Source organism: Phacochoerus africanus, chromosome 11, assembly GCF_016906955.1.
Source record: "Phacochoerus africanus isolate WHEZ1 chromosome 11, ROS_Pafr_v1, whole genome shotgun sequence".
Classification (NCBI taxonomy): Eukaryota; Metazoa; Chordata; class Mammalia; order Artiodactyla; family Suidae; genus Phacochoerus; species Phacochoerus africanus.
Window position 1 is genome coordinate 44228781 of NC_062554.1, and position 21217 is coordinate 44249997.

The 21217-nt window shown below is 52.6% G+C and overlaps 2 protein-coding genes across 7 annotated transcripts in view; one reads left to right on the forward strand and one right to left on the reverse strand.

Annotated features, from left to right (window-relative positions):
* The window catches only part of PCSK7 (proprotein convertase subtilisin/kexin type 7), a 28755-nt gene extending 9530 nt beyond the window's left edge, over nt 1-19225 (reverse strand). Inside the window, exons 1-13 of one of the 2 annotated variants that reach the window (XM_047751892.1) lie at nt 18789-19225; nt 17172-17293; nt 16239-16718; nt 15558-15692; nt 14798-14963; nt 11250-11340; nt 10299-10353; nt 9744-9882; nt 8412-8512; nt 6734-6802; nt 5338-5505; nt 4776-4883; nt 4254-4356 (exon numbers count right to left, since the gene is read on the reverse strand). In XM_047751892.1, coding sequence (XP_047607848.1) covers nt 4254-4356; nt 4776-4883; nt 5338-5505; nt 6734-6802; nt 8412-8512; nt 9744-9882; nt 10299-10353; nt 11250-11340; nt 14798-14963; nt 15558-15692; nt 16239-16706 — 1603 coding nt within the window. In that variant the 5' untranslated portion in view covers nt 16707-16718; nt 17172-17293; nt 18789-19225. The remainder of the gene's footprint in view (nt 1-4253; nt 4357-4775; nt 4884-5337; nt 5506-6733; nt 6803-8411; nt 8513-9743; nt 9883-10298; nt 10354-11249; nt 11341-14797; nt 14964-15557; nt 15693-16238; nt 16719-17171; nt 17294-18788) is intronic. The other variant, XM_047751893.1, reaches the window with a different exon arrangement.
* A 162-nt stretch (nt 19226-19387) lies between these two features.
* RNF214 (ring finger protein 214) overlaps nt 19388-21217 on the forward strand; it is a 42501-nt gene continuing 40671 nt past the window's right edge. For 3 of the 5 annotated variants that reach the window (XM_047751894.1, XM_047751897.1, XM_047751898.1), the window contains exons 1-2: nt 19388-19476; nt 21013-21128. In XM_047751894.1, the coding sequence (XP_047607850.1) occupies nt 21016-21128 (113 nt within the window). In that variant the 5' untranslated portion in view covers nt 19388-19476; nt 21013-21015. The other 2 variants (XM_047751895.1, XM_047751899.1) reach the window with 1 other exon arrangement.

Sequence of the window (21217 nt, forward strand, 5' to 3'; positions counted from 1 at the left end):
GCTCTCCTTCTCCCGACTGCTAACCTCAGCTGGTGATAATTTATCTTGAAGGCTCCCCATAGACTTCAAGATAAAGGCCAAACGCCTTACCCTGGCACACATGGTTCCATGTGGCCCGGCCACCTGAGTTTCAGGTCCTCCTCTGCCCCTCATGAGCCACGCTCCAGCCACACCACATGACCTGTGCTCCCTGAAGATACCATGGACTCCGCTGGAGTTGCCCCTGCTGCCTGGATGTCCCTTTCTGCTCCTCCTCTGGTGGGACTCAGGTCAGTCACAGTGCTCTGAAAACCTCCTGCGTCCTCCCTGGTGGCAGCAGGCATCTGCACCATCTCCACTGCAGTGTCTGGACACTGCACTCCACCTGCAGGCGGGACTGTCTTCCCTGCCAGACTGGGAGCTCTTCGAGGGCAGGAATCGTGTCTTATCATCTCTGAATCCCTAGAACTTAGTAGAGTGTGCAGGATGGGGTCGGTCTCATATATTGTAGAATGAATGAGTCAATCAACCAAGAGACATTTCAGAGAAATGGCAGTTCCCATGCGGCTCAGTGTATTAAAGATCTGGTGTTGTCACTGCAGTGGTTCAGGTTGCTTCTGTGGTGTGGGTTCAATCCCTGAGCCTGGGGACTTCTGCATGCCGCGGATGTGGCCAAAAAAATAAACAGAAAGAGACATTTCAGAGAAATAAATGAAAGGCTAAGTTGCAGAGGAAAGGCTAGAGGAAGAGCTGGGGAGAAGCAAGGAATACAGAAGGATGGAAAACTCCCAATTTCGAGTTTGGAGCCCTGGAGAATGATAATGGCACCGAGAGAAATGAGAGAAACTTGGAAAGCAAGCTGGCTTTTGAGAGGGGATAATGAAATCTAAAATATTGTACATTTTAAATGCAGCGTATTCATGGACTACCCAGCAGCACAGAGCGATTTAGAAATAGATGGAGGAAAATATTCCTGGCCTAGTTGGAGGAAAGCATTAACATGGCACATAAGGGGCTAAAGGAGAGTAAGTGACATGTGACAGAGCATGACAGAACACCATGGAATCCAAAAAGAAACCCACGAGTGCGTGTCTGTGTCAGCATGTGTGCAGACTGGCACACTACATGCATGTTCTTATTGGTGTGTGCAGGAACTTGGATGTGAGAATGTAAGAACTATTGTGTTCAGGGACTACTGCCTGAGAGAAGACAAGAGTTATGTTACTCGAATTAAATGAGTGATGATATTAAATGAGTTAATACTAAGACCAATGCTTGGCACATAAAAAGCACTCATCAGAGTTGACGATGATCATATTATTGTTCTGCCTTTGCTAAGTCGGGGTCCTTTTCAAGTCTCCCCTGCCCTGCCGCATGCCCCCTCCCCCCTCCCCAATCAGCATATCCCAGGGAGCTATTTGCCCACCATCTTTTGGAAGCTACAACAATCCCTGTTTAGGGATCTGAATAAGGGGTGTGGCCAAGCAAACCCCTATGGAGAGGCGGCAGCTGAAGCCATTAACCCCACTGTGCTGTGGAGGAAGAAAACCTAGAGGGAGGGTCAAGGACATGGACCGGGTCTGAGGAGGCACTCAAGTTTGGAAGTAGTGAGAAGAGCGAACAAAAAGCCCTAGTTCCTGGGGCAGAGGAGCCAGAAGAGGGCCGTGGAGCAAGGGAGGTCACGGCAGCCAGAGGAGAAGGGAGCTGCCGCGCAGGCCTCCTCAAAGGTTGGAGAACAGAAAGGCTGAACAGTGAGCTGGCCCTGGGATCTGACCAGCAGAGGGGCGCTGTGAGCGACAAAGTCTTCAGATAGAGAAGGGGGTGTGATGAAGGGGAGTCATTGCTTTGGTCAGTTCATGTGAAAAGGTTACGGGTTGGAGGGTGGCGGGGACCCAAAATTTTGTTTTCTGACAGGGGTGTTGAGGGTGCTTGAAGGCAGACGGAAGAATGAGTGGGGAGGGGAAGACTGGGCTGGACAGGCAGATTCGAGACGTGAAGGAACAGGACTCAAGCACCAGAGAGGGAGAGCCAGCACTTGGGCTGCAAACAAGAATGAAAGGGTAATTGCAAGTGGTCTTTAGGATCTTCTGTATATATGTTTTGGCATGAGGAAGTTTCCAGACCAGGGATTTAACCCTTGCCACCGCAGTGACCCAAGCCACAGCAGTGACAATGCTGGCTCCTTAAGCCATTGAGCCACCAGGGAACTCCTAGGATCTTCTATAAATAAACACGCAGGCGCCCTTGTGTGTGTTTTAGATATTCCTCCCAAAGCCCGCCCTCCTGCCTACCCTCTGGTAGAGATTTCAGACCCAGAGTCAGAGCTGGAGGAACCGAGGGGCCCCCACCCCCTCTCCCCCATATCCTCCTGCCAACGGAGAGAGGTGACAAGCTATCTTGCTCTAGGGCTGCCCTGCCCAAGAAGGTGGCCACCAGCCACATGTGGCCATTGAGATTCAATTACAGTTACATAAACATTTAGTTCCTCAGCCGCACTAGCCATATTTTAAGTCTTCAACAGACTCCACGTGAATTGCGCAGCACAGATAGAGCACATTTCCATCAGCACAGAAAGCTCTCTTGGACACCACTGCTCTAGAGTCTTAGTGGCATGCCACCTCTTCTTCCATCTCAGGATGTTCAGCTTCCTTTACCTGTTTATAAAAAAGTTCACTTTCCAGTCCTTGGACACTGACTCGCCCAAGTCTTGGTGGGAAAAAGAGGTGAGGGCAAGCCAAGACGCATGTGCTGACCTTGGAAATCAGTGGTCCTGTCTGCCGGCCTCCAAACCAACCACGGGCTCCGTTAGCAAAACTCCCTGAGTCTTTACCTCCCTTCTCTGCAGCCTTCTCTCCCCACCATCCCGCCCCCCACTCTCCTCTGCTCAGGACAATTGGTCCTTCTTTCTCTTGCTTCTTAGTGGCAAAGAAGCAGTTGTCAGGTGCTTCTATAACAAGGCAAGTTTGTCAGATGTCCCAGGGGAATATCCCTGTGTTAGTGGGAAGCTGGAAAGGACCCTAAAGCTCTCCTAAGTCGACCCCTTCATTTGATGGTTGTCACGGTGGGTTACTCTGTTACTTAAATGAGAGGAAGCAGCCCTGGATGGGAGGTCAAAGTTAAAAGGCGTACTGTCCCCAAGACATGCGAGGGCAAAGCCCCAGGGCTCCTACTGAACTGCATTCCTGGGAATGTTCCTGCACTTCTCTGCCTTGGCTGATGCTTTACGCCCTTTCCAAGATAGCATTCCTTTTACGGAAAATGCAATGAACTGGGCCCATGGATTTCCTTCCACGTAGAGGGAAACTGGGCAAGTGCTAGACGCAGTTTGGGGCAGACACAGCGGAACTCCTCCCAGTGAACCTCCGCCCAAGGGGAGCTGCCCCGATGCCCCCCCCACCACCACCACTTCCCAGCTCCCATCTTTGGCCATTTCTCCTCTTGCCACTGTTCTGTTTCGATCACTTCCTAGGGGGACGGGAAAAGCGATGATGAAGTTCCATTTGGGTATAAAGCATGATATGCTTCAGTCTTCACAAAACATAGCGAGTAACTCTGCTTGTCAAAATTCCCTAAAGGAAAAAACTCCCCAGGGAACTGGCGGTAGGGAAGCCTCTGCAGTGGGAACTCTGAGACACCTGCAGACAGAGGATCCTCCAGCACTAGCACCGCAATCCGGCTGCCTCCTCAGGGGAGGGCTTCAGCCTCTGTGCTCAACATAAGGCCATGTCTCTGACTGACCACAGGTGCCCTCAACCCTTCCCATGGTCCTGGTGGACCTGGGTGTGATGGAGGGCCAGCACAGTTTGGGGGCCCTCTGTGGACCCCCTGACCCACCCCTAACAGCCCTCAGCTGACCCTCACTGCATTAGTAGACAAGCCTGAGGATCAAAGGAAGAAATTCCCAACTCCTTTGCTCCAACCAAAGGCCACTGGGCTGAAGAGAATGGTCTGGCCAGTTGCTCCAAGCATGGAAGGCGAATGCTCATCTCCCGAGGCCCAGCCCTCCCACGGGCCTTCCTAATCGGTTGCTCGGGGCTCTTTTCCACCACCCGTAACTCAGGAGAAAGGTCTTGTTTAAGCAGCCAGGGGGCCAGCCAACTCAGAAGCAGCAACATGTCCTAAAATGGTCAAAGAAAACTCACCAGGTTTGGCTGGAGCTCAGCCCCTGAAGGAAGGGGTAGGATCCGGCAGGCAGGGAGGAAGAGTTTAATTTCTCCATCACCCCGCCCCAAACCTCAGGCCTGAGATTAACCCCCTTTCTGCTGACTACTTACCATTCCACAGGACCTCCAGGGGGCGGGCGGACAGCGGGATAGCCTTGTCCTCTTTCAACACGGGGCTGACGTAGGAAGCTAAGTATGGGACAGACGTCCAGATCTATTAAAGGAAGGGGGGATGGCACGTGAACAAACAAGGCGGACCCCACATGCACACTCTCATCTCCTTGACCTTTAGGGCCCAGCCCTCTTTATTTCTCCTCTTCTCATCACCTTCCTCGTTCACTCCCGAGGCCCTGGAGATACCCTGGCCTGCCCCCTACAGCACCAAATCAAGGAGCTGCAGGAAATGCCATATCCAGGGTGACAGATGAGAAGCACAGCACCCTGAGGGTTCCAAGGATTCTCTGGTCCCATTTACTCTCCAGCCACGGTTTAGAAACTTTTCATGTTGAGCCTGCTTCCTTTGTGAAATGGGTCTCAGATGAATAAACATGTATTAAGCTTCTACGATATGCCAGGCAATGTCTTTGGCATTCGGCCCCCGCCTCGGTCACGGCATGCAGGACACGCGCTCACCTTGGCTGCATTGACTAGTCTCCAGGCATTGAGCAGCCCGAATCCGTGTTGGTGGCTGTGGCTGAAGCCGGCCTCGTTGGTGATCCAGTCCGCGTGGCGATCCTCATACTGAGAGGACAGAGGTCTGGGTTAGTTGCTTGGGTTTTAGGTTCCCTGCTTGCCCTGCTGGCTGGTCCAGTCCAGATTCTCCCTCCAAGGCTTCTAGGCATGGAGTCTCTGAGGGAAGCTGGGACCAAAGGTCCAAGCCCTGTGATGTGATGTCACCAGCCCAACGGCCTCCTTCTAGGGAGGGAGCCAGGAGCCATGGGCTCCAGAGGCAGGGAGCCGGGCCAGAGCTCTCCTTTGCAGGTAAAATGGCAGCCGCAGAACGGGTAGAAGTGAGTTTAGGTCTGTGGTCTGGATGGGCCCTCACCCCTGTTCCCTACACACGCAGTTCTGGAAGGGATGTGGTTCCTAACATTTAGGACATCTAGAATCTGAAGCCCCGGACACCTGCTGATCCGTGAACCAAAACTCTGAGGTAGGCTGGGCCAGGCCATCTGTCCACTTGCGAGGGTCTCACCTGGGTGGCTGTGAAGACGATGATGTGCTGGACGTCACGCCACGTGAGGCAGGGCCGCACCTGCAGCATCAGGGCTATCATGCCAGCCGCCAGGGGGGCCGCGGCTGAGGTCCCCGTGTGGCCCTCAGTGCAGCCCGTGCCCTTCTGAAGGTCCCAGTCTGTGGTCACCTGGAAGTGGGAGGGAGAGGACAGGCTGTGGAGGGAGGGCGTGGGGCTCAGAGTGAGCCCGCACGGTGCCCTTCCCGTGTGAGAGCTGAATCCTGACCAGAGGGCGGCCCACTAGGAGGTCAGGACGCAGGAGGCTCCTCAGGCTTCTGGGCCTCACAAGACAATCTTTGGAGAGCAGAGGAAAACTGGAGTTACTCTGAGGGTCTGGTTGTGGGGGGAAAGCAGGAGGAGAAGGCAGAGGCCTCCTGGGCAGAGGCCGGTCTCCTGACCCCAGCTTCGCGGACGACCCCTTCCCAAATCCTCCACCCACCCCCACTCCCAACCTCCGCAGCCCTTTGAGACAGAGGAAGTGGCCAGGGAGCTCCTGGGCCCCAGCTGGAGCTGGGACAACAGTGACGGCACCAGTCAAGGAAATCCAACTTGGCAGCTCAGCGACAGGGGCTGGAGTGACATCAGTGTGAACAAAGGGAGTGTGTTTGGAGGGAGAGAAAGCTGTCTCCTTGCCCACCCGTGGGCTCGACATGGGCGTGGCATCTACACTGCCTACCTACCCTGGCCTGGGCTGATGGACAGGCCAAGCTGCCTCCCTGCTCTGGGCCTGGTGCCTTGGGGTGCTTTCCGAAGTCTCCCTTCTTTACCAGTGACTCGGAGGTGGGAGGTGAGTGGGGGCGGGGGAGGGGCTGCCTCAGGGAGACATGCTGTCTGTCTAGCATCCAGTTCTTTCCAGGCTCTAATCAACCCTGGAGCCACAGAGGGTTTAGCCCCGGGGGGCGCTGCCTAAATCTTCTCCTCCCTGTGGTCCCCCAGATCTAGTAACCAGTACTGATGCTAAGACCAGAAAATCTTTTTCTTCCACACTTCCCTCCTGGGCCAGAGACAAGGCTGCGTGCTTCTGCCAAGAGCTGCCCTTTCTCCATTGTACTCACTGCTTGCCTTCCAGCTGTTAGAACAGCTGCCAAGGGATGTCATTTTCCCTCAGACACTGCACACTTGCAGAAGGAGGAAAAAAACCTCCAAGGGGGAGTCTCAGTGAGGATGGGAAGCCTGGTCTGTGCCAGGGAGCAGATTGATTTTTTCCTGTTAAGGGAACAGTCTCACAGGGACAGTCTGGTGTGTAGATGTGAGGCTCGTGAACTTGCTGGTGGCGGCAGGAGCCCCAGGGCAGCCACAGGAAAGGGCAGGGCCGCGCTCCGGGCAGGCAGGTGGCAGTGGGGGGTTGGGGATGTACCTTGCCCGCCCTCAGGAAGGCAGCTCCACCGAGCTGGTCATTGAGCTGGTTTCCAAGGCGAAGACATTCCTAAGATGGGAGCTGGGTTAAACAAACTCCAAACTCCTTTCATTTCTGGAGAAATTATAGCTTTAGATGGAAAGTGGGGGGGGGGGCGGGGGGTGCAGGGAGAAGTGGAGTTGAGTCAGAAGGAGAAAAGGCAGGCACCACAGAGCAAGAGGAACCATTGTGCTGGGTGCCCGGCTGGGGCCGCTGTGAGTGGCTTCCCTAGAGTTCTTCTCGTACGTTGTTCCTACCCTTCCTCCCAACCCCCCAGGCTGGGGTGGGGGCACTGCCCACTGCACCCAGATGCCCACCTGCTGAGCAGAGCCTCCTGCCCTTCGACTTTAGTCCACTCCCTCTGTCCTTCTCCCAGGGTGGGGGGAGGCTGGCGGTGGGGGGCGCCAGTCACTTGGCACAGAGCCTCGGAACATTGTGTTGACCAGAAGTCATTTAGTGGCAAAACAGGATTTCAGTTTTGGAAAATGAATCTGACCCAGAGGAAGACGAAGCAGCCTAATTCCCAGTGGCCCCAGAAGGACCTCCCAACCCCAGGCCGATGGAGAAATCTGACACCACCTGGCTCCAGCCCAAATCTTCCAGAAAGCCCCCTGTCCCCATATCACTCTATTATGGGCAGTAGGGACTGGGAGGGAGTCCTAGGATGATGGTCCAGAGACCTGGCTTGAACCAGCTGGGATGGCACTAAGCCAGCCGAGTGTAGAGACACTGGACCCTGAATTCTTTCACAGGTTCCCAGAGCTTGAGAAACTCCACTCCCTTGTTCTAACCTCTTGTTTGCTATGACTCCAATTCCAGCTCCAAGGAAAGAGCTGTCTCTTGGGCTGAGACATTTCTGACTCCCTTTCCCGCCCAGTCTGTGAAGACAACCACTAGCTTTACTCTGGAAGAACAGGATCAGAACTCATAGTATTTACACAAGGGCTGCATAGCATGGAATGAGGACTTTTTGATTGTTTGTTTATTTTTCTTTTCTTTTTTTTTTTTTTTTTTTTTTTGAAGAGCTGCACCCATGGCATATGGAAGTTCCCAGGCTAGGGACTGAATCGGAGTTGCAGCTGCCGGCCTACACCACAGCCACAGCAACACAGGATCTGAGTTGCATCTGTGATCTACACCGCAGGTTGTGGCAATGCCAGATCCCTAACCCACTGAGTGAGGCCAGGGATCGAACCCTCATAGATACTAGTCAGGTTCTTAACCCGCTGAGCCACAATGGGAACTCTGTTTTTTTAAGCCCACAGAAATTAGTCAAAGCCCACATTCTACCAAAGGAAAACATTTCACTTATAACAATATGCATTTTTGGGGGCCACATCTGAGGCATGCAGAAGTTCTCAGGCCAGGATTGAACCCGTACCACAGAAGCAACCCAAGCCACAGGGATGACAATGCTAGATCCTTTAGCCGCTAGGCCACCAGGGAACTCCAATGATAGGCATTTTTGTAAGTAAAAATTAAAAGATAAAAACCATTACACAGATGTATTTAGAGGCCTACCCTTAGGGACACAGATCTGCTAGGGAAGAGGAGCCTGAGGGACAGGACGAGAAAGCAGGGAACAAAAAGGAATACGACTGTGCAGCTTGAGAGAGCCCTGTGGGCCCGGGGCACTCACAATGCTCCGGAGCATCTTGTCCCCGCCGCTGAAGGTGACCGCCAGCATGGAGGCGCACTCCTCTGCGTAAAAGGGCATCCGTCCCTCCTCGTCCACAGCACCTGGGGACAGAGCAGGGGAAATGGGAGCTGAGATGAGGGCCTGATAACATCAGTTATCTTTGATTCATCATCTGGGAGGTTGTCCTGAGTTTAAGAAATGATCTCAGAGGGAGTTCCCTGGTGGCCCAAAAGGTTAAGGATCCAGTGTTGTCACTACTGTGACTCAGGTCATTGCTGTGGCAAGGGTTTGATCCTTGGCCTGGGAACTTCTGCATGCCTCGGGCACAGCTCCCCCCCCCGCCCCCCAAGAAAAAAAAGATCTCAGTGGCCCAAGTCCCTTGGAGTGTCCACACTCCTCCCCTGGACAGGCAACTTCAAAGGGCTATACCTGCAGCATATGGGAGTTCCCGGGTCAGGGGTCGAATCGGAGCTGCAGCTGCTGGCCTACACCACAGCCATGGCAACACCAGATCCGAGTTCCATCTGTGACCTACACTGCAGCTGGCGTCAACACCAGATCCTTAACCCACTGAGTGAAGCCAAGGATTGAAACCCCTATTCTCACAGAGGCAACATCAGGTCCTTAACCCACTGAGCCACAACGGGAATTGTGGCTCAGACTCTTCTTCCAATGGGGCCATTCCACCCAGATACCCACTCACACTTGCATCTTCCTCAGCATTTACTAGTTTTCTACCCTGAGTCACACACTGTGTGAGGCGTGGGGGCCATGGGAAAAGGCCACGGACCTGATCTAGGGAGCCTACCATCAGGGGGGAAGCCGGGTAAATAAATACATACAAATGGGATATAAATGCTATGGTGGGGAGTACAAGCGAAGGGCATTTAATTTAGAATTTAGGTTAGTGGGGGGAAGGGAGGCCTTCAAGCCAGAGACAAGTGACCTCGCCATCCTCCACAAGAAGAAAAAGAGAAAGAGAAGTAACCCATGGGGAGAGAGGCCGGAGCAGAGGCCTAAGCAGTTGTGGGAGGTGGAGATGGGGGGAGGGGGTGTCTCAGAGGATGGCTGAAAGTGCTCCCAGGGTATGACTTCTAAGAAGTCCTGACATCCTCTGAGAGCAGGGCTGGCCCCTCCTAACTGGCAGAGCCTGGAGAGAAGAGAAGATCGTGAACACACACTTAGATAAACACAGGGAAGCTGGGGGCACACCCAGACACACAGTCTCCTCACCTCTGAGTGACACGCACACCCAGATACCAGTCCCCTCACCCCCGAGTCACACACACACACACACACACACATGCACGCTCGGGACCAGCAGGCCGCTACCTATGGTGACCGTGTAGATGGAGTTGGCATAGCCGTCATAGTTGCAGTTGTCGTTGTGCTGGCCCCCATTGCCACTGGCCACCACAAAGATGCTCCCAAAGCCCTGGCGGCCAGCGATCACCCCATGTTGCAAGGCAGCCTGAGGAGCAAAATGTCAGGTCAGTTGAGGAGCTCACAGGAAGACTCCTACCTTCCATGCCCGTCGTCCTCTCCTCCCCTTCTAGAAAGAAAGGAAAAAAAAGCCCAGAGCCACTGGGCATGGAGGAGGCTTAAAGATGGACTCAAGAAGAGCAGGAAGCTGTCGGATGGATGGGCTCTGCTTATCAGAAAGGGTGGGGCCAGAAATGGGGAGCCAAGCACAAAATCAAAACAATCTCAAAGCACTGGTCCATTTCTAAGACTGTCCCCCAAACCCCTCACCCCAGGTTGGGAGGGCTCTTCTGGAAAGGAGGTGGCAGGGCTACAAGGCATAGGTCTGGCACAACAAATGGGGTGGGGCAGGACTAGGTGTAGCAGCTCCTAGGTCTCCAAAGGCTCCATACTGTTCCCAGTTACCTTCCCAAGCTGATGGGGGCCATCCACTGTCTTTCCATCGTCATCTGGTCCCCAGCTGTTGAGAGATACCCAGAGGGAAAAGCTAGAGACAGGCTGTGGCCGCCCACCCAGGCCCCGCAGCCTTAGCTGGCCTTCCTCCTGGGTGCTTACTCCCCTTCCAAGGGCTCCAGCTCAGGACTCCCACAATTGAAGGACGTGCCCTCACCCTAACGTGGAAAACAAGTACATGCTGAGGTTCTTCTTTTCCTTGGAAACCTCCCCAGCTTAGGAATACTTTCACTTGGTCCCTAAAAACCCTTTCTCAGGTCCCAGCGAGCATAGTGCTAGAGAGGGACAGGGGATCACCCTCTCCCAACCTAGGGATATGATACTAGGCTTGATGGCAGAGCACCTGCGAAGGAAGTATTTGATCTGTGTAAGCTCTCGGGGCCGAGGAGTTCTCTACTCTTTCTCTAAAAGGAAATGTACACTGTGGATGATGTCATGCATTTACAGGAGATACTGGTTGGGGAAGAATGCCGTGGGGGCAGCCCAGCCTCAGTTCTGCCTCATCATCCACACCCTTCTTGCCATACCCAACACCTGAAGCTGCAGGTGCATTTCTGGGTGGGGTTCTGGGACTGGGTGCTGGGTATCTAGCCCAGCTCTGGTTGGAGAAGAATGCCCACTTTCTTCCAGAGCCTTCTGAGTTTATTAAACAAATAAACATGAGGTAGGGTGGAGCATTCCTTATGTGGCAACCTGATTACTGGGATGACATGGGGCACTTAAGACTGAGAACCCTGAGGCTAGCGGTCTGTAGAAATAAGGGCAGTGGACTGACAGGCTGAACCCAGCACAGAGAGCCCTGCTGGGACCGGCCCAAGCCAGCCCATCTTGCTGTTCTTTGGCTGGAGAATTCCCTGGCATCCAGCCTCTTGTCTTCTCACCTTGTTCCTGGCCCTGCCTCACCTGCAGCTGTAGATGTCATTGATCTGATAGTGCTTGTTGAACGCCACGGCCTCCATGCTGTCTGTGAGGGGTCCATCCAGTACCCGGATACCTAGGCGATGAAGGGCACACCAGCTCTTTAATAATGCTGACTCCCTAGGTGAGGAGCAAGGGGAAGGGGGTGGTGTGGCCCCAGGTGGAGACTTACTTTTCCCTGTAAGTGTTTTGGATCTTTGGAATTTTTATACCATGTGCATGTGCCTGTCCAGAAATTTTTTAGCATTTTTAACATAATGCTGAATTTCAGACTTTAAGGATCGTGGGGTCTGGTGGGAAGAGGCATAAGCTAGAATGTAGGAAATCCAAGGTGTCCTTCTTTTGCGCATCCTTAATCATGTAAACCACTGATCGGTGATGGACGCATAGAGGGTATTCAATAGATGGCAGTCATTAGCATTAACCCTCCCATGGATGTCTAATCTCACCCTCTAAAATAGGGTGGGTCACATCCTGGGGATCACATAGGGACAAATGGAGCTTTCAGAAGGGACTTGGGCCCTGACGGTTTTTGTCTCCCTCTGAATCCCCATTTACAGAGAGGGCTGCTGACCTCTGCTGGACCATAAGAGGACTACAGCCAATTTATTCCAATCTCATTAACACAGGTTCCAAGCACTGATGAGGAATCATAGAGAGGGCTTCCTCATTCATTCCTCTTACCTTCTGCCTCGATAGACAAAGACTGAGAGGCACAGGAGCCACAGAACCACCCCCACTGGGGGCCAGGGTGGCTCAGCTCTCTTGAAAGGATGGAGAGTGACCATCAGAAGGGCTGTGAACAGCCAATATAAAACTCAAAGGAAGAGCTGAAAGCCTTCTCACTAAAATCTGGAACAAGACAAGGATGCCCACTCTCACCACTCTTATTCAACACAGTATTGGAAGTCCTAGCCACAGTAATCAGACAAACAAAAGAAATAAAAGGTACCCAAATTGGAAGAGAAGAGGTAAAACTGTCACTGTATATAGCTGACATGATACTATATATAAAAAACCCTAAGGACTCGATCCGAAAACTACTCGAACTGATCAACAAATTCAGCAAAGTAGCAGGATATAAGATTAACATTCAGAAATCGGTCGCATTTCTGTATACTAACAATGAAGTATTAGAAAAGGAATACAAAAATGACTTTAAAAATTGCACTCCAAAAAATCAAATACCTGAGAATACACCTGACCAAGGAGGTGAAAGACTTATATGCTGAGAACTATAACACTCTAATCAAGGAAATTAAACAGGATTCAAAGAAATGGAAAGATAGTCCATGCTCCTGAGGTGGAAAAATTAGTACTGTAAAAATGGCCATACTACCCAAAGCAATCTACAGATTCAAGGCACTCCTTATCAAATTACCCATGACATTTTTCACAGAACTAGAACAAACAAGCCAAAAATTTACTATACTATACTATATATAAAAAACCCTAAGGAACCACAAAAGACCCAGAACTGCCAAAGCAATCCTGAGGAACAAAAACCAAGCAGGAGGCATCACTCTCCCAGACTTCAGGCAATATTACAAAGCCACAATCATCAAGACAGTGTGGTCCTGGTACCAAAACAGACATACAGACCAATGGAACAGAATAGAGAACCCAGAAATAAACCTAGACACCTACAGTCAATTAATCTTCAACAAAGGAGGCAAGAATATAAAATGGGAAAAAGAGAGTCTCTTCAGCAAGTGGTGCTGGGAAAAAACTGGACAGCTGCATGTAAATCAATGAAACTGGAACAAATCCTCACACCATTGCACGAAAATAAACTCAAAATGGCTTAAAAACTTAAATGTAAGACAAGACACCATCAAACTCCTAGAAGAGAACATAATAAAAACATTCTCTGACATCAACCTTACAAATGTTTTCTCAGGTCAGCCTCCCAAAGCAACAGAAATAAAAGCAAAAATAAACCAATGGGACCTCATCAAACTGAAAAGCTTTTGCACACAAAGAAAAAAAAAAAAGACAACTTACAGAATGGGAGAAAATAATTTCAAATGATGCAACTGATAAGGGTTTAATCTCTAAAATATACAAACAACTTACACAATTCAAAAGGAAAAAGCCAACAACCCATTAGACATTTCTCCAAAGAAGATATACAGATGGCCAACAAGCACATGAAAAAATGCTCGACATCACTGAAACTTTCCTTGAAAAAGACACATGCACCCATATGTTCACTGCAGCACTATTCACAATAGCCAGGACATGGAAACAACCTAAATGTCCATTGACAGATGATTGGATTAAGACGATATGGTATATATACGCAATGGAATACTACTCAGCCATATAAAAGAACAAAATAGGAGTTCCCATCGTGGCTCAGTGGTTAACGAATCCGACTAGGAACCATGAGGTTGCAGGTTCGATCCCTGGCCTTGCTCAGTGGGTTAAGGACCCCGCGTTGCTGTGAGCTGTGGTGTAGGTTGCAGACACGGCTCAGATCCCGTGTTGCTGTGGCTCTGGCACAGGCCGGCGGCTACAGCACCGATTCGACCCCTAGCCTGGGAACCTCCATAGCCGCAGGAGCAGCCCAAGAAATAGCAAAAAACAAACAAACAAATAAACAAAAACAAAATAATGCCATTTGCAGCAACATGGGTGGAAGTAAAGACTCTCACACTAAGTGAAGTTAGTCAGAACGAGACAGACAAATACCATATGATATCACTTATATCTGGAATCTAATATACGGCACAAATGAACCTTTCCACAGGAAAGAAACTCATGGACATGGAGAACAGACTTGTGGTTGCCAAGGGGGAGGCAGTGGGATGGACTGGGAATTTGGGGTTAATAGATGCAATTGCCTTTGGAATGGATAAGCAATGAGATCCTGCTATATAGCACTGAGAATTATATCTAGTCACTTATGATGGAACATGATAATGAGAGAAAAAGGAATGCGTATGTATATGTATGACTGGGTCACCTTGCTGTACAGGAGAAAATTGACAGAACACTGTAAACCAGCTATAACGGAAAAAAATAAAAATCATTACATACAAAATAAATTAAAAAAAAAAAAAGAAGGGCTGGGAGCTGAAGAGCTGAGAGGAAGGACAGGAGCCTCTATGCGGATCAGGGAAGAAGGGCAGATGAGGAGGCTTTGGTAAGGCATGAACATACAAATACGATACAGATAAGTAAAAGAGTCGTCATTGCAACAAACTTAGTATTGATGGGGCATAACCAGGCATGATAAGAAAAAGGGAAGAGAGGACTGATCAGGTGAGGGCTTGGGCCTCCCTCTCTCATCCAGGGCATTTCCACTGGTATCAGTTATATAAGATGGGCTTTGCTGCTAAAAACCATGGAAATACCAACGCACTGAAAAAAAAACAATCAGTGAACAGACACCTATTACAAGCTCACCCTTTGCTTTCTGCTGTGTGCTGAGGGTGGAATAGAGGCAGTTTGGAGTCTATGGGGGACAGGGGATGCAGCATGAAGAGGCCTACACAGGAGGAGCTGACCGAGGCTGGACTGGACAATACCTGCTATGCGGCTCCCGTAGGCCACTCCCACCGCACAGAAGCTGTTGTTGGGCACGGCAGCGATCTCTCCTGCGCACCGTGTGCCATGGTGGTTGCCATTCTCCACATCCGGGTGGGGCATGGGGTCAGGGTCATTAGAGTTGAGGTCATAGCTGCCCTCAGGGCTCTGTAACATGGTGGGGGTGTGGCAACAAATGGTCACTTGCTGGTTACAAGGGGGCAGGTCTTGGAGCTCAGGGAGAGGGGAGCTGGGAGTTTGGGACCTGGAGCCAGCACAGCAGGCCCATCTCTGCAAACCACAGGGGCTATGAGACAGGGCACCTTGAGGCAAAATTGAACAGTGTCACATCTCTCAGCAAACTCTCTTGGCCATTATAGAAATGTGCCCTAGAGCTGCTTCCATGGCATGCAGAACCTGGGATAAAAGAGATTAGGGCTTCCTAAAGGCCAGGCTTTAGAGGGCGGAAGGTGCTCAGAATGAGTGTGGAGAAGGAAGTGGCCGAAGGGCCACTCCTTACTCCCCAGGGCAGGGAGAGTGGCGGCAGGAACCAGGAAATGTCACCTGGGATCCTCCCCCTTGCTGAGCTGGAACCGCTCTTCCTGGAAGGCCGGCAGGGGTAAAGGAGCAGAGGAAGAGGACCATCCCACCTCCCAGGCCTTCTGCTTGGCCCAGGGACCTCTAAGAAAGGGGCCAGGCTGGAGGCAATAGCAAGAACCCGGTCAGGGTGGGGGTGGGGCGGGCGGTGCCCGAGCCACTCACATAGTTGGGAGCGATGTCCTGGATGGTGTGCTCCACGCCGTCGTCCACGACCACCACCGTCACCCCTCGCCCGGTCACATTGCGCTCCCACACCCCTGTCACGTTGATGTCCCTGCCCGGGCTCCGCCGGTTATTCTGGAGGAGAGACAGGGTCAGGTACCATTCTGCACCCTGGGAATCCAGGGACACAAGGCATAATCCGTGGAGAGATAAGTTACAGCCACAGTGCCTTTTCATTCCTGGGCACCGTCGAGGAGCCAGAGAGAGGTTGTGGATATTATTATTATGCGGTATGATAATAATAATATGTTATACAAACAGTATAAAATATAACATGAGCAGTTAACTCTTATAAAGTGTATTCTGTGTGTCAAGGCACAGGTACCTTAATTCACTTAACCATGAGCATCTCCATTTGACAGAGGGGAAAACTGAGGCACAGAGCTGCTCACCCAATAGCATGTGTTAGTAAGCGGCAGGCAGCAACCTGCCCCGGCACCTGCACCCTGACACTGCAATCTGTGTTGGACGTGGAGCCTGAGGACACAGCCCACCATCCAGAAATGGCTCCTCAGGCAAAGGATGGGGGCAACGGGAGAGCAATGCAGACAAAAGCCCACAAGAGCACAGGGCACCCCCAACCTAGCCGTCTGAAGCTGTAAGCCGTGAGGCTGGACTCACCAGGTGCCACTGCTGTGGGTACTTGGGGTCATTGAAGTGGATGCTGCGCTTGGCCCGCTTAAGCAATCTCTGCTCTGAGTGCCAGCGCACAGCTTCGTGCCTGGCCAGCACGGCCTCCACCTGCTGCCGGACGGCCTCGGCCTGCTGGGGCTGCGGGTGTCCAGCTGGCTGGACCAAGAGGTAGTGTCCCTGCAGCTCCCCGATGCGTCCTGCGTTCACCAGCCCTGCTGCCTGGGCCAAGGCATCTGCCTGCTGCTCCAGCAAATCAGCTTCCCCCTCGCCTTCTGGGTGGTCCAGATGCACAGCCCAACTTAGCCCCCCTGGACCCTGGGCCACAGGCCCACCTGCCCCCACCAGGCCCATAACCCAGGGAAGCAGAAGGAAGAGCCCGGCTAACTCCAGCCAGAGGCGAGCAGGCAGGCCCAGAGGGGCATCTGAGTGTGGCACTTTCTGCCTCCCCTTCGGCATCAGAGCAGTAGGCTGCAGACAAAGAGAGAGGACACCAGAGATAAGATGGCGGCCGGAATCTGAGCAGGAGACCAGGTAACAATGCATCACACCTGGAAACCCTGAATCCAAGCCTTTTAAATCATTCAATATTTGATCTTCTCATTTCATTCACATTTATCCCAGAGCAACAGGGACAAGCCCGAGGGTGGACTGCGGGCCAGCACTAACCCTGGTGGCTCCCTTGATGGCGTGATTATCACTAGGTAATCGAGCAGGATGGCCAGCTGCTAACAGGCTGCATTCCCACTGCTGCCAGGAGCAGGGCTCAAAAGTCCTCTCACTCACACAAATTCCTGGCGGAGTCTTGAGTGTTCTTTAGAAGAGACCCTCCTCCCTTATTTAGAGAGGACCTCAGTGTTCCCCCACTGACTTCTCAGACCCGTTGTCCTGCGGGCTCACTCCCTGCTGGGGCCCCACTCCCACCTGGACTCCGAGTGAGGGCGAGCTCTGGGTCTGGCGAACCACCTCACGCTCATTTTGTGCAAACGAAGAACAGGCATCCCTTTGGCTTTGAGTAGGGCTGACTCTGAGCACAGACTGCAGACCTGTAGGCCCCAAGAAGAGAAGAAATGGGGTCCTCCTGAACCCAGTAGAGCAAGCAGAGGCTAGCCGTGAACCCGTGACCAAATAGACTGCCGATGATCAAGAATCATTTCCAGGAATCTCAAATGGGTCACAGACGGGAACCAAACTGGTATAGTAAGGCCAGATCTGTACAAAACTCAAAACCACTACTTCTCATCCTAACAATCACGCCACCCTCTTTTTTCTTCCTATATGCCTAGAAGAGCGCTTGAACTCTTAACGAAAACCCTTCCCGAAAAAGTAGATGGTGCTGCTTCCCAGAAGTCCAGGTGGTAGCTAACTTCCTGATTTCTGCAGTCAGGAAGGACGCGGGGGGGAAGACGGGGTAGGCAGGTGGCAGGGGAATTAGAGAAAACCCAAGAATGCACACAGAACTGAAGAGAGGCAAGAGGGGACCCTGGGGAGCAGGGGTGACTGGCAAGCAGCACTAAAGGGCTACCCTCAGCCACTAGCTCAGCAAGGTGGCTTAGAAGTGAGGGCTCAACCCTGGAATGGGGGACTGCCACCTGTGGTTGATAGATGGGCCGAATTAGAACTGGTGGGCAACTGTGGGGACAAGGACAGGTGAATGGTGGTAGAACATGTATGTACCTATGGGTGACTGGGCTCCTTTAGAAGCATCTGATCTCTATGGTGGAGAGGCAGGGCTTAGTGCTTACACACATATCCGATTGGATCAGTCTCAAAACATTACAGAAACACGGGCATTTTACCGAAGTCTCTTTGGAAAGGGAGACGGGAACTTCTGCCACCTAACATTTCCCTCCCAAAAGCTGCATATCTCCTCTCTTTTCCTTTTAGGTTCTCCACCCTCCAGCAGCCTTGACTGTCCAAGATAGTCAGCTCTCTTTCCCAGTCTGCATACCTTACTAAGCAAAACAAAATCTGGTTAGCCTTGATAGTGATCCAACTAGGCAGGCTCTTACAGTCTCAGTGGAGCTCACAGATTTCCCAAAGAGAGGAGAAACCTGACCACCATGGCCTCCACTCCCTCTGGCGGAGCAGTGCTTTACTCCTGACCCTCCCATCCTAGGCTTCTGGGAATGGAACCTTAATCTGAAAGCAGATCTCAACTTCACCCAACTGCTAGGCGTGTCTTTGCAGCTCCTAGGTGGTAAGAGAAGAGGAAGATACAGGCAGCCCCAAGTTCAAGACTTGGCTCCCAAGACCCTGTCCTCCTCGCAACCTGTTCCTAGAAACCAAGCTGCCGGTACCGGGTTCAGTTTCATTGGCTTCCTCCTCCCTAGCCTTGATTGCCCCGTGCAATGTGGCCCTCTCCTCAGAGAACCCATACTATCCTGGAATCCAAGACCCCGTGGCCCAGTCTTCCTGGGCTCCCCCACGCCGGGACTGAAGGCGCCCTCTGTGCAGCTCTTTCACCCTCAGACACGGCCGCCCCCAGTTCCAGGCCACTCGGACTTCCAATGCCCCGCCCCCACCGAGTTCCCAACTCACCGGCCCGGCCGCAGCTGCTGCCGCCGCCTCCCTGCGGAAACTCGCGGCTTCCCGGGAACCTGAGGAGCCAGTGACAGTAGCATCACTTCCGCCCGGCAGCTCAGCCAATCAGCAGCGGGTCCTCCGGCCGGGCCGACCCGTCGGGAGCAGCCGGCGCTAGGGGGCCGGTTCCTTCGGGCATCCTCTACTGAAAGAGCAGCGTGCGGGTGTGGTGGGCGCTCCTCTCAGGTCCCACCGCCCCAACTTCGGGCATCTCCAAGAGAGACCCTCTCCAGACAGACGGTCCTCTCCTTCTTGGCCAGAGAAAAGGCATCTCTGCTGCAACCTCCAAAAACACCTCTCTCTCTGATCGCCATGATCCCCTCTCTCTGTAATCCTCCTAAAGGCGGCCCTCCCTTCACTACGTCTCCTTTCTTCCGGAGGTCACATCTCCTTTCGTCCCTGCGCCCCGGGAGAGTCCACTAGTATCTTAAGAGCTTCCGCAGTGTCCGCGTCCCCTCACGGTGCCGGCTCCAGCCGCCAGAGGGCGCCGTCGGGGGCGGCGCGGTGCCACCGCGGCCTCTCCTCTCCCGGCCGAGCCTCGCCCCCGCCGCTCGTGCCGCCGGAAGTGGGAGGTGTCGCGCGCGGGCCGGCGCTCGACCCCTCCCCCCAAGCTCGGCCGCCCCCTCCCCCCGCTCCGCCCGCTCAGGTGCGTCCCGTCCCTCCCCCCCTTCCCTCCCGGAGGCGCGGCGCGGGAGGTGTGTGCGGGGCGGGCGCGAGGGCCGGGGGCTGTGGCGCAAGGGGCGGGGGATCGGGCCAGGGGGCGTGGAGGGAGCTGCGGGGACGGGGGCTGGGGTCCTGGCCTAGAAGTGGGACGGGGGCTGGCAGCCAGGCGGCGCAGGGGGGCGGGGGGCAAGGTTTGGAGGGGCTCTGGCAGGATGAAGCGGCCCACTGGGCCAGCCCCCTGTGGACTGCCTCCGGGACCACCCGGCGCGGCTTCCCCCCATTGTCCCCTTCGCGTCAGTCCCCGGATCTCCTGAGGACCAGTCGCAACTGGCGTCGCCGTCTAGCTGGTGGTCGCCGCCGGCTTGTGGTACCGGGTTTTCCTTGGCACTTCGGCTTTACGCCCCTCGCCGCAGCCTCTGCCAGATGGCCCTGGTCCCCTCTCCTCTGGGCTCTCAGCCGCGGAGTTGCTTGGAGGACCCGTGCCCTCTGGTTTTGATTACCGGGAGCCAAGGACCCCGGCCCGGGCTCTGATGGGCCAGGGCATTTGCACCTGAGCTAGCGGTAGGGGCGATCTAGGGCCCGTTTTCTTCTGGGAGACTTATATGTTGGGGAAACTGAGGCACAGGGGGTCTCTGGCCTGGGACTGAAGTGTTAACACAGCCCAGCCTCCATGTCTACCCTGTGCGCTCGCTTTTCGAGGGTTAGGAATGTACAAATGAAGCTATTAAAACAAAAACAAGAATTTAACCCCGTGTTGCATCTTCCTCTTCCTCTCCCGACCCCTTTATCCTTTTTCTTCACGGTAGAGGGCGGTGATTTGTCTGCAACATAAAGGATGACCTTTTGATCTAAGAAAGGCATCTGTCTCAGTTCCCTTGCTTGGATTACTCTTTTTTTCATTTTCGTACTGGAGTAACCAAGATTCTCATACTCTTTTGCACCTCGGTAGTAACTCTGAAGAGTCTGTACTTTTCTCAGTCAGTGGTTGTCAAACTTCTCCCATCTGCCGGCAACACAGAGTCTAAGTGAGAGATACTTAGATTGCCCGGTAAAATACTGCTTTTTCTCTCCCACATGAACACCTCCAGAAAACTTTACTCCAATTAATGGAGGATGCTTTTAATGTAACAGCCGTAAAATGATTCTAAAACATAAGATATTATTGATATTAGGCCAAAAATTACATCCATTGTAAATGATACGAGACAAGGTAAGTATGTGCACCGTTTGGAAGAGTCTTAACAGTCTATATAGTCTGCTGTCTGTGAGAGGGCATTCTCCTGAAGTGAAAAAGACATATAAGTTTGAGGATTGATGTCCCCTGGCACCTATCGAGTATAATGGCTCTTCTAATGCCCTGCTAAAGAATAAATACTCAAGTATTTTCTCCTGGAGCCCAACTTTTTCTTTGTGTTTCTTTTCTGAAATGACTCTGTTGTATGGACATCCTGAGGGGGAACGATGCATTTGTTTTGAAGTTTTGGAAGTTGTAGCATATAATTTGTTTCTGAACGTCTAGAGCATGATGGCGGCATCTGAAGTAGCTGGTGTGGTAGCCACTGCTCCCAATCCTCCGGATTCCTCTTCTAGTGTATGTGCTTCCAAACCAGACGAAGCTCTCCCAGATGGTCTAAGGTAATGTGTGGATTCTTGCCTGGGAAGATTTCATTTGGGTAAAGGGCTTTGGAGATGGGCTTCTTATGGAAATGTGGTTGGTCTTTCCC